The following is a 12,954-nucleotide window of genomic DNA, read 5'->3' as shown; positions in this document are numbered from 1 at the left end:
CATGTTACTGTTGGAGCACCACTTTATCTATGGTGTGGTAGCTCCTTTACTTGTCTGTGTCTTACGCATGCGCAGTGTCCCATCATTGGACTTTGAAAAATTTTTTGCGGGACACTAACTGCAGTTTCTCCCACCAGTTGTACGGAAACAGCTGACATGTGTTGTTCTATTTATTTTTATTGTTCTCCTGAAAAATAGCACTTCGACAAGGGTTATTTTTGTAATGATGTCTTCAATTCTAAAGCGGTAAACTAATAGCGTTTCTTGAGTCGTATCTTCTTGGACCAGGAACTCAGTTCTTTATGGTGGGTCGTAGAATTGTTGAAATTGTTTAAAGTTCTACTGTACTTGATTTCGAAAAGTTTGGGAAGCTGTAGCCATTCAATATAGTTTTGCATTCCCACACTAATCCGTCATAGTGCATGTTAAACGGTTATCCCGTTTATTCACAATTTAAAAACAAATACGTTACTAAGTGGGAGGCGCGAGTGTCCTTGTGGAAGGACACAGGTTTCGCGGTTTGACGGGTCAACGAACATTTCCAGCTACTGTGGTGGCCTCGGGCACCGCGCGAAGTCTTGTCGCCCGCTCTCCCAGCCTGCTTGCCCGCAGCTACAGTCGTTCAAGTGTTCCACATCAAAAACTGGTTCTCTTGCTTAATTTCTTTTACTCGCTCCGTTTTTCACCTTTTTATTTAAATTCCCTTTCACGTGTTTTCTTTGTCGTCTTCCTGCTTTATTACTCCAACAAATGAGAAACCAATTAGTCATACAACAAAATTAATTAACCGTACCTCATGTGGTTATGATGAGATCAGTCCTAGAGTAAGAAATAGAAATTGTAGATTTTCGCAATCACGATAAATGCAAAATGAGCCAAGTTACTGACATAATAAGTAATTTTATGTTTAAAATCATGTTAAGTATATTTATTTACAATGTCCGTAGACTAAATATGCTGTCCTGAGTCCGTCTCAAAGAGCGAAGATCTATTCACTCTCTCACGTTACTGTTCAATATTCTTCAGAATTCTAACCCTAGCTACTTAGTTTCTCGTTTTCAACATTTGTCCCCATATCACGAAATAGATACTCGCTCATACCACCATATCACACTCTCCATTCCTAAACACAGAACATCCTTCTACTCTTCATCTCTCACCATCTCTTCAGCAGTCCACACCTGTGGAGAAACGGTCAGCGCGTCTGGCCGTGAAACCAGGTGGCCCGGGTTCGATTCCCGGTCGGGACAAGTTACCTGGTTGAGGTTTTTTCCGGGGTTTTCCCTCAACCCAATATGAGCAAATGCTGGGTAACTTTTGGTGCTGGACCCCGGACTCATTTCACCGGCATTATCACCTTCATCTCATTCAGACCAAAGATGTTGATAAAGCATCGTAAAATAACCTACTAAAAAATCTCTGCAGTTCATCTCTGGAACTCTATACCACCACATGTCAGAGGCTGTCGCACATTATCTAGTTTCAAAAATAAACTAAAATTGCACTTTTTCAATTCAGATTTTTTCAGTTATAACCCCTTTTGTTTCTCTGCGATTGTTTTGTAAAAAAAAAAAATGTATATATATATATATATATATATATATATATATATATATATATATATATATATTTCTTTTTCTTCCTTTTCCCTTTTTTATCACCAGATGAATTTATTACACTTTTTATTGTAGATTTTGTTTAAATTTAGTATTTTATTATTATTTTATTACATTCCATTTGTTGTATTCTTCCTTACATTTTCCCTGTTAACTATTTGTACTAACTGAGTTGCTTTTATTATATTCCAATCTTTAGATATATTTTTTACTTTCTTTTTTCTGTTATATTATTTTCATATTGTTTAGTGTCGATTTTGTTATGCTATTATTTTTTGTAATAATGTTAGTATTCTGTTCTTTAACTTTTTGTTAAATTTCACTGCTTGTATACTTTGTGACCTGGTAGAGTGTAAAGAAGGCCCTATGGCTTTAAATCTGCCTGTATAAATATATTATTATTATTATTATTATTATTATTATTATATTAATCCTCTATAAAATACGAAATAAGTACACAATGCTAAATGTATGTTTTTCTGTAAAATAAGAGCGAAATTACAATTATATGTTTCTGTAAAAAAAATATCCGAATCTATGTAAAGGCCTCGCCACATTTGTAAAATAATTTTGTCACCTCTTCATGTTAGCTTCTACAGTATGAATAGCACAGGTATGTACCCTTTTTGTTGTTATCTATACCGCTATTTCAAGTTTTCAACTATAAATCTGCCTGGTGCTGGTGACACCGCTCAAACTCACTTGGAGCGTTATGATCGTGAAGGAGACGCCTTCTTACGGCGTATTATTGCGCTTGATGATACATGGGCCAGGTCATACTGTCCTCTACTTAAGCGCCAATCAAATTAATGGCGTCATTACGGGTCACCACGCAAAACAGTGGTGCATCGTACCCCCACGAATGTGAAAGTTATGCTGATTGTTGTTTACGACTGTGACGGCGTCATCCTAACACATACCGTCCCGCAAAGACAGAATGTTAATGCACAGCATTTCCGTCATTTTTGGAGCACAATCTGAGACCAGCGTTGCGAAGAAAGCGCCCACACGTTTTGCAGAACCCCCCCATCATTTTGCAGGATAACGCAAGGGCGCACACGGTAGCTGATTTGTACTGTCGCTCTGGGTGGGAAGTTCTTTTCCATCCACAACATTCACCAGACAAGCCCCTGTGATTATAACTTAATCCCAAAGATGAAGGAACCACTTCGTGACGTTCGATTCCGGACTGTTCCCGATATGCTGCAGGCAGTAGGGCGGTCCATCAGAACTATCAACAGAACAGGAGCTGCTACAGGGATACTACGACTTCCACATCACTGGCAACGAGTTATAGACATTGCTGGTTACTACATTGAAGACTGTAGACGTTTCACAGATGTATCACTTGTATATTCGTAATAAACAAATAGTTGCCATTATTAAAGTTACAATCTGCGTATAATATTGTACAACATATAAAATATGTACATTGCAATAGTTGTTTTCTTTACAGTCCGACACGATTTAATAAACTAGTGCGAGAAATTAAGTTTTGCCAATTTAATAAATGGCTATCTAAACCGAATGGATTGACCAGCAGCGAATGGAAGGACGCTATTAAGATGGCTGCCAATGTATGTCCAGTACGTGCTCTACCAGGTAGGTCTCAGAATGGAACCCACTGCCGACATTGTCGGAGTGAGAAAGAAACAATTGCTCACATTCTGGGAGCCTGTCCTCATGGAGAACTACTGAGGAATAGTCGTCACCACAAGATTCGATCCCTCCTAGCATCAGCCCTGCGTGGAAAAAACTACCAAGTAGAAGAGGAGGTCCATGGTTTGTCCACAAATGGGTCTTCAAGGCGCATTGACGTCATAGCTATCCCGACAAGATCAACAAGCGGATTCATAATTGATCCAACTGTAAGAATGGAAATGTACGAAAATCAACCTGCTGAGGTACATCAGGAAAAATGCGACATATACGACCCCACTATACCATATTATAACGAAAAATATCACCTAACGTCGATAGAAGTTATTGGATTACTGATTGGGGCTAGAGGAGCCATAACAAAAAGATTCGCGCATTTTTGTAAGCAATTTGGTCTAGGACAAACTCTTGTCACTGAAGTATCTATGTCTGCAGTGAAGGGATCTATAAAAATCCTAAGAAACCATCTCTACAGTTATATAGATTGATCTCTTTGCTATGGCGATCTGCTCACTTAAGTTGGGTCTTGCAACCAGTGCTAAATAGACGACTGTGATCATCCAATAGCTAATAGATACTAGGAAATTTTGTGTTTCTTCTGGAATTAATGATGTTTTGTTTAGTCTTTTCCAATTATTTATAATTGTGCTATTTCTTATTCTTTTTCTTCTCCATTGTTTTATTTTTTTCCATTATAACAATAATTTTATGGTAAGCTTTGTCTTCTAGGCAGTCTTCATTTGGAGGAAGCTGAACAAAATTTATTCGAAATAAAACAACTGTGATCACTTGATAGCAAATGGATACCGTACTAGGAAATTTTATGTTTCTTCTGGAATTAATGATCTTTTGTTTAGTCGTCTTCAATTATTTATAATTGTGTTATTTCTTTTTCTTTTCCTTCTCCATTTTTTTCATTATAATTCTGTACCTACCATTTACTAAAAAAAAAAATAACAATTTTATGGTAAGCTTTGTCTTTTAGGCAGCCTTCACTTGGAGGAAGCTGAATAAAATTCAGAACAATAAAAGAAAGTAACTTTTAGATTTTAAGCATTTTGCTATTATTGATGGTTTTCCTGTTATACATAAGGATATTGAGACATAACTTCATTTATTTCTGCTGGAGTTGCATATTCTTCAAAATTGTTAGGCAACAAGTTTTTATATTATCTACACACAAGAATCTTTTAAATGATGAGGAGCTCCTTTCAATATCAGAATAGTTTGTTGATTGCTGTGGAATTTCCCACAATGATTAGCTGATAACAGTGCACTGTCTGTATGTTGTTATATTGCAATAAGTAAAACATCCTATCTGTAATGTGTTTCAATGTTAGCGTTCCTTCTTTATTCCATTTTTTACTGATTTTCCGTGTTCTGAATCTTGGTTTATGCATTAGAATGCTTGAAAACAACAAAATATGCTTTTATATGCGCTAAAAGCTAAAATATGCATTACTCCCTTACATATATGCATAAATATGTACTATAAAATCTTTACATTTAGCTGCAAATAAATTGAAGCGTATTTATATAATAGTAGCATATGATTTTCAACTAAGAACTAAAACATGCAAGTATACTAAAAATCAGCCCCCTACTTATCATGTTGCAGCAGCACTTGATGCAGTCTCTCTGTTCGTTTTTCTTCAATTGCAGCCGTAAGACGTCTGAGTTGTTGGCAATACATGTTAGCTGTTATGGTTACATTCCTGGGAAGCAATGTGTAATACACGACTTCTTCTTTATCCCACTAGATTTGTAATCATGTTCTGTGTATGGACACTAACGTTTGTACAGGTAGTTGTATGTTGAAAGGACAGAACAACCATTTTCTTCCGGTACACGGCACAAATGTTTCGAGCCGCCTCCGCTGCCTTTGCTCCTATAGGTTCTATTAAACTCAAACGGAAGAATATGTCGGTAATGTTCGCTTTTTTCCATTTGGCACTCCAAATTCTTTAGCTTACAAATAGCACAAACTTTCAACAATGCAGTATTGTAATGAACAAAAACTCTATGAAGTTTTGCGTCAGCTTAATATATCATTTTCAAACATTTAGCAATACGACACACTCAGAAAAGAAAGTTATGAACTCTGCAAAATACTGTAATTAAAAGTACAGACATTAACAATTAGATTTACACATTAAGTCATGTATAAAATCGTTTACAAAAAGAATGGCACACCAAAATAAACGAAATAAGTAAGAAATAAAATTGTACACTTTTGAGTTAGGCCTACAGTATTTTTTAAATTCTTGGTTCAGAGGGGCATGAATTACTGGAGGAGGGTGGGACAAACCAAACCAAGCCAGGTACAGAATTCTTTACATGCCGTAGATGCGACAGAGGCGTTCAGATTTTATTGCCTCCCAAAGGAAGATGTGACAAGGATTGTTATCACTAAGGGGTCGATGTTAATGAAAAGTCATCTTCTTATTTTTCACATTAGGACGATGCCTATTAATGTAGAAATCCTTTCTATATTAATATCAACGTAAAAAAATAATTTATTATATTACATTTTTTGACGTTTTTGAACTAATAGGTCATTTTTATATTTTTTTCGGCTTTTTTTGGTAATTTTTAATACTTTGAAGAACTTTTAGATCATTTGGAATGCATTTTACTTTCTTCTTTAACGATGAGTCTCGTAAATCTTGTTCTAACCAAATAAGTCAGTAGTACTTACCTACTGAATAAGTGAATAACAGTGAAGTTTGAGTTTTATAGTTCGGAACAGACTCTAAAGTACATCCCTCATTCCACTGAAGGCTTCACTTCACACAACTGAAGTAATATAAAATGCTTGACAACAGCTTAATTTAATTGAGGACTTCGACCGCTACTGTTCTTTTGTCGGTACGAAGGTGTCTTTAGAATTTATGTTTGGAAAGGGGGAAACTTACACAGTGTCCTGAACAGGGCTTTGTGTCCTCAGCATGGTTCGGAAGTGATGTCTACTGTAGTAGACAGTATTTTTAACACAAAGATTGAAAGAATGCACGTTGCGCCCACAATTTATGTCATTCATATGCCCTCATCTGGAAGATCTGGTAACAAAGTGAAGCGCGGAAGGAGGAGGAGACGGAGAATGAAGACACTGACATGAACCACCCCTGATTGAAACACATTGTAAACCCTCATTAAAATCTATAATTTTCCCATAAAACCTTCATTTTGTTGCATGTTCTTTTCCTTTATCATAGCCAAATTCCAGGAAGTTGTTTCCTCTCTCCGAGATTTTCAGGGCAGTCATTGAAACAAGGTGACTAATTTTTAAGAAGTTGTGGTACGATAGGGTGAATAATATTTAAATGTCATTTTCTTTTAATTTTATGTCATTTTCCATTAGTTTAAGGGCATTTTAATGATCATTTTAAGTAGATTTTTAGGTCATCAACATCCGCCCTCTAGTTATCACTCTTTAAATTTCTTCGTCCACGGGCCATGTTTGAATCCGCAAACATCGGTAACCACTAGACCACCGATGACGATATACTGCTACCTGCCCGAGTCTGTGAGGCTTTATGTAACAGCAATGTTAGGCCTATTGTGGGGAAGGCATCCGCTGCAAGATAAGATAGTGTCGTTATCTCCTTTTTTCTCTTCAGTCGTAGCTTGTGTCTGGTGCTGCAACCACACCGTGCCGCTGATATGGATTTATTTTCTGTGGAATTCAGTGAAGGTATTGCCAAGGTTACCATTATTTCGTATCTATGGCAACAGTGAGTGACATTTTATATGGGGATGCCGACTGGATTCACCTGTCGTGGGGGAACACTCTCTCTCTGTTAGGAGTGATGCAAGTTTCGGGCTTAGTCACAACTAGGCAAATTGTTGTAAATCTCGGAAGGAGGGCAAAGTGATGAATTGATGAAGCTAAAGTGAGCGGTTGCGATTCCCTGAATGTTGTGTAAGCAATATTGACATAGGGAGCAGCTTTAATCTTTTGTGTTATCACGGAATTCCCCTGTAGATAGGCTACAGCATTCATTGTTTGTGCACAAACCCCACTGTGATTAGGAAGGAACGAAACAGATCTCATTACACATAAGTAGTCATAAAACCGTGCAATTCGTATTCCTATGGAAAGTATACTGTTCAATTGAAGCTTGAATCAAACTTAATGAACAGTTTATGATTTATCAAAAAGTTGGTTTGTTTCTCCTAGCGCAAATGCCATTGTTGTGCTACATTTGTTGAATTTGTGTTTCAGTCTCTCTCTACAGTGATTATAACAAACGCATCAGTTCATTTTTATAGTAGCCTACTCTTGTCATAAACCACACAGCTTACGCAAATCCAATTGAGCGGTTTGGTGCAAGAACCAGTTAAGTCCAGAAAAACATTTTTGGAGTAAAAGCGAAAACAAAATTGGACTTTCCTGGTTTTTGCACCAAACATTTAAAATCTCACATATTACTGGCAAAAGAACAATATTGTCTAAGTAAAGTTCATGAATAACAAAATATAATGATCATAATTTTATTAGTAACTATCAATAATCTTAAATACCTTAACGTGCGAATTATATTATATTGTATTAGCAATATACAATTCTACTTACAAAATCCAGGACTAGTCTGATTCTTGCTCCAAATACAACCAAGATCTCTGGTGGTAACTAAGCTTATCTCATTGAGATAAGTCCACACAAGTCTGTTTCTTGCACCAAAAGATGCGGACTGTCGTATTATATACGATGCATACTTTAACTCATTTTTTTTTTTTTTTACCGAAAGTAGACTTATCTGATTTTTGCACCAAACCCCTCAATTGTCCAGTTCCTTGTCATCACGGAGTCTCTGTTAGTTTGAAACTGGTCTACACATCTTGTTTTCCTCTTAGTTTTTCATTGTATATTCGGCTTCATCCGTAACAGAAGCTCCTTCTATATTAATAAATATTCTGTAATTGTGTCTATAATTTTTAATATTTAACTCATCTCGAATTTCTTGGATAGTGTAGTGAAACCTAACCGATCAATTTCGCAAGTAATTTAATTTCTGCTGCATATGTTTCATGTGAGACTAAATATTTATAAGTGAGAGCCCAAATTTTTTAACCTTAGGTCAACAGAGGAGCGTTCTAAACTTTATACAAATTATAACATTGTGTTTATTGTGATTTCGTTGTCTATTTAATTGTTCGTCTTCATTGTATTGTCAACATCCGTGTGCTAAATGATAAAATCAAGATCAGTGGAACTGGAAGCATACTCTGTTATTTTTCCTTTGTAAGCTTAGCAGTTTCTTATTCTCAAAGGTGATGTTCTTTGAAAAGCAAAAACTATCCTACGTAAGCTACTTATTGCTATTGGGATTTTTATTCATTTAACGACGGTGTATCAATTGAGAGAATTTCTAGGATCGGTGGAATTGGTGATAGCGAGATGATAATTTACTGAGATGAGACCGAAGAGTGACATTCGTTGCACAATTGAGAAAAACCTCGGAAAAAACCAACCAGGTAACAGTCCAAACGTAGGTCCGACCGTAATCTCCTATCAGCTCTTTGTCCCTGCGCTACGTCGAACTTTCGAAAACAGCGATGTTTAAAATTCGTCATTCTCTTATGGCCTCGTCAGTACCTATAAAGTTAAAGCAATGTGGCACCCTTGATTAAAACTGTTTCGAGTTGAAGTACCTTTATATATTTCATTGTGATTAAACTGATCCTACTTATGTCGGTGAAGACGAGCGCGTTTCACTATTTAAACAAGTTTTTCTAATGGATTTGTAATATTTTTCGCCGGATGTTGTAATTGCTAAAATTATACTTATGGATTTTCCAGGTAAAACACATATTTTGCACACCAAACCAACAAAAGCGTGTAGTTTTTAAAAAGTATACGAGGATTGCGCACAGTTTTAGGTAGCATTTTATCTGCTCTGGTTAGGATTATCTACGGGAGAAGAGTGTCCGTTTCTTGCCTTGTATTATGTTAGATGTTGGCTGATCACATGACCAAAAAGGTAATCTGCTTGTAAATAGATAGTGATGGTTTCAACGGAATAATTGAGGAGTTGGGTGTAATAAGAGCATTACCAGGTTAACGCTGTTATTGCTTAGATAGCTGATCTTAAATACTATTTGAAGCCTCTAGTATTATATCCCAGAGTATCAGTTTTCTCTGTCTCACATAAGTGGCAGGAGATGTCTGTAAATCTTATATGCGTAACGTTATTACAGCGAAGTGTAAGGTGACGTCATTTTAGTGCATTATACCTCTATGCAATAACAGCGTTAGTGAGAATTTTAAGGTCTTGTGTAATACTTTGTTTATATTAGTACTGCAATATTAAAACATTTTAAAATCATTAATTTTATAAATAGTCTATATAATCCCTTAACACCTTAACATAAGATCAGGCTAATTATTACCAAATATGAAGATTTTATCCTTAACACTTTTAAGTCTTCTATAGGCCATTCGTTATCTCATGAAACCAAATGCTTGCGTGCGCCGTAGCTTTATGGTAAGAACCTTACGGATGGGGTTAAGTGAGCTCGCTAGCTACAAGTAGAAGCGTAGCGAGGGAGGGAAGCTTCTCAGTCCACTTTCTTCTTCCCCTGACGCGCAGGTAGATTTCACGAGATAAAGAATGGCCTATATCTTATTTTCCTCAAAAGTTGTTTTATTTTTACATGTAACATTTCTGATGGAGAATATAGGTCTTAAATTGAAGCGTGACAGATGATTGAGTTCATGTTTTCAAGTTATTTTGTTTCATACTGCATTGTATTGTTTGAAATAATATAACAAACTACAAACAGAAGTTTAGTAGATTGTACTTCTACGCAATAACAGCGTTAGTGACAATTTTAAAATATGAACCGGTAATACCTTTGTTTATATTAGTATTACAATATCAAAATATAAAATCATTAATGTTATTAATATGTAATCTCTTAACATACGATTAATTGTTGGTCATCGGCGTAGCTCAGTCGGCTGAGGCGCTTGCTTCCCGATTTGAAGTTGCGCTCGGGCGTGGATTCGATTCCCGCTTGGGCTGATTACCTGGTTGGATTTTTTCCAAGGTTTTCCCCAACTGTAAGGCGAATTTCAGGTAATCTGTAGCGAATCCTCGGCCTCATTTCGGCAAATACCATCTCACCATTACTAATCCCATAGACGCTAAATAAAAAAAAAATTGTTAGCAAATGTAAACATTTTGTTCCTGACACTTTTTAATTTTTAATCTCATTTTCAAAATCAGTTTTTTACATTAACGCTGTTATTTTAGCTAGCTCCTCAATTGGTTAGACGGCCCACGGGTTGACTGTTATCAGAATGGCAAATCTACACCGAAAACCCAATTTCACACATCAGTACTTTCAGTTTGAAAATTATCGTGGACAAAGACCGTGTTGGGGGAGGGGGAGAAATTTTATCAGGGCCTGCCGTCTCGTGTGTCATAATCCTGTATTTTATTCATTATTGTCATCCCATCCAGTGCAAAAAGAGTATAAACATCTGACCAGAAACTACAGCTCATGCATTTTGTCAAGACACTCGCGATGCGCAGTAAGCGAACAACGTTTCTCTGGAGGGGGTAGGAGTAGAAGGGAAGGTCGGGCGTGTGTCTACCGAGTTCAAGGCAAAGACTAACCCATTCCCCTATAATGTAAGTAGACTCATCCGATCTCGTGTTCAGCTCTGTTGGAAGAGTGGGGAGTGTCTGGACATAGCTACAGTAATGCATGAGCTCTACAGCTTAATAGAGATAAAAAAACTTCCTTCAGCTAAAGAAACTACTGAGCAACACTTTGTTCGTCAGTCATTAACAGCTCCCGAGCAGCGTCTGTGGCTCATGTGCACACACGCAGTATAAAATAATTCCCATTTTTGTTCTTGTCTTTGGAATTAAGCATTAGCCGATGTTATCATGTAGGTTGGCCACCTAATACGTGTACAAGCATGATAGTTACACATACGAGCAACTGTACTAACAACTGTACAAATTACGATAAACATTTTTGAATCTCTTTCGTTAGCAGTCATGCATTTATAAAACGTCTGATAGACACAACTGCCGTTAGAACATCGCAGATAATTACGTAGCAACCAATGTAGACGAGGATCGGCTGTTATTTTATGGGGCATCTGCCTTCCTGAACTGTTCGTTTTACTTTCTCACTATATGAACTGTGAAGAGAAGGTAAAGCGATGCTGCAGAATCAGTTTCGACATTTGTATAGCAATTTCTTAAGCCAGTGGGCGGATTTTGTTCATATTCAATCTAAGAATTTTTTCTTGTGGGAATGATGGAACCAAAAATGAATGGGTCTCTGTTTGGAGGGAGGGCGGAAGAAACGGAATAATGGTATACTCTAAATTGGCTCTTAAAATTTTCTTTCTGATTTTTTTTTTTTTTGTAGTAAGATGATGTGATAAACGCTATGTGTTCCTAACAGAATAAGTTAATAATAATAATAATAATAATAATAATAATAATAATAATAATAATAATAATAATAATAACAAATAAGTGTGTCTCGTTATCGTGGGTGTCCAGTAAAATGTGTCGTCAGTCAAAAAAGGTTGGGAACTACTGGACTAGAGTAATAAATAAAATTAACAAGTGAAAGTAGAGAGATTGCAACGCAGAATATTGTGCAGACCAATCTGCAACGCTAGACGTGCTGTTGGCGTACGATGAATAATCGAGAAACCTTCAGCCAGTTTCTGGAAAAATCGCTATTACCTAGATGCAGGCCTTGAAAGTTTCCCGTTTCTTGAACGGGGCGCCCATAGTCACCCATTCACAGGTGCGTGTGAAAGATGGAGAGGAAGGAAGTGCCCCTTTTATAGTCTCGCGCCAGACATAATTAAAGTCTTATCGCCGTGCGTTGTTCACTTTGTAACGGATTGAGGTCGTTGGTAATTAATTGTGGGCGTACAGAAGGTCAAGTTCAAGACCTCACTCTCGATAAATGTTGCGGTCAAGAGACTTTGCCAATGAACCGTGTAAGACGTCGAACTATTGAGCAGTTATTTACGTTTACAATACATGCAATAAAACTTTCTGCTGTATTGTATTTCTTTATATGCCAGACGTCTCTCCAATCCTAGAACTTCCTCTTACCGAGGGATGTAGATAGACTATACTGTTTTCGCTGTAAGAAAAATCCTAATGTAAACACAAGCACGTTGCTGTCATACCCGTGATTGGTTCCCAGTCGAAACACTCGCACGACGCAGGAAAATATAGTTCCGTATTTAGAAACCATAATCTTGTATTATTTGAAAATAAAAATTGAATTCTAGTAGTTAAATACGATGAAACATATAACTTCACTCATATGTACTCGTAAAACACTATGTAAAAGAAAAATTACTTTTATATTTTGTTATTTACTATGAACGCGAATGAATACTAAGAGTAATACCGAGTTAGTGTGTTCTTTTAACAAGCTGGCGTCACTTGAGGTCCTAGTTGTTTACGTAAGCATGTGGTACTGTAGTATGACTTCTGCATCCTGGAAGAAATAATCCCTTTGTCCGGCAGCGATTGACCTTACACGTAAGTTTAAAATAATTTAATTGCAGTAATTATAAAGTAAAAGTTTCCTAAGCAAACTAACATGAAACAATGTACAACAGTGGGCGGGATCAAGTACTGAAGATCTATAGCGCCACGCTGCGGTCAATGAAGCCCCACTT

At 36.7% G+C, this 12,954-nt stretch overlaps 1 protein-coding gene across 4 annotated transcripts in view; it reads left to right on the top strand.

Moving 5' to 3' along the window:
• pnt (ETS transcription factor pointed) overlaps window positions 1–12,954 on the top strand; it is an 835,053-nt gene that overhangs the window by 33,117 nt on the left and 788,982 nt on the right. For 2 of the 4 annotated variants that reach the window (XM_069825636.1, XM_069825634.1), the window contains exon 1: window positions 6,867–6,969. The exons of 1 other annotated variant lie outside the window; for it this stretch is intronic. In XM_069825636.1, coding sequence (XP_069681737.1) covers window positions 6,939–6,969 — 31 coding nt within the window. In that variant the 5' untranslated portion in view covers window positions 6,867–6,938. Of the gene's footprint in view, window positions 1–6,866; window positions 6,970–12,954 lie in introns of those variants that run through there. One more of the 4 variants, XM_069825635.1, reaches the window with a different exon arrangement.

This window comes from Periplaneta americana, chromosome 5 (assembly GCF_040183065.1).
Source record: "Periplaneta americana isolate PAMFEO1 chromosome 5, P.americana_PAMFEO1_priV1, whole genome shotgun sequence".
In the NCBI taxonomy this organism is placed as follows: domain Eukaryota; kingdom Metazoa; phylum Arthropoda; class Insecta; order Blattodea; family Blattidae; genus Periplaneta; species Periplaneta americana.
Note: the sequence above shows the minus strand (reverse complement) of the source record. Positions and strands in the feature narration are given on the sequence as shown.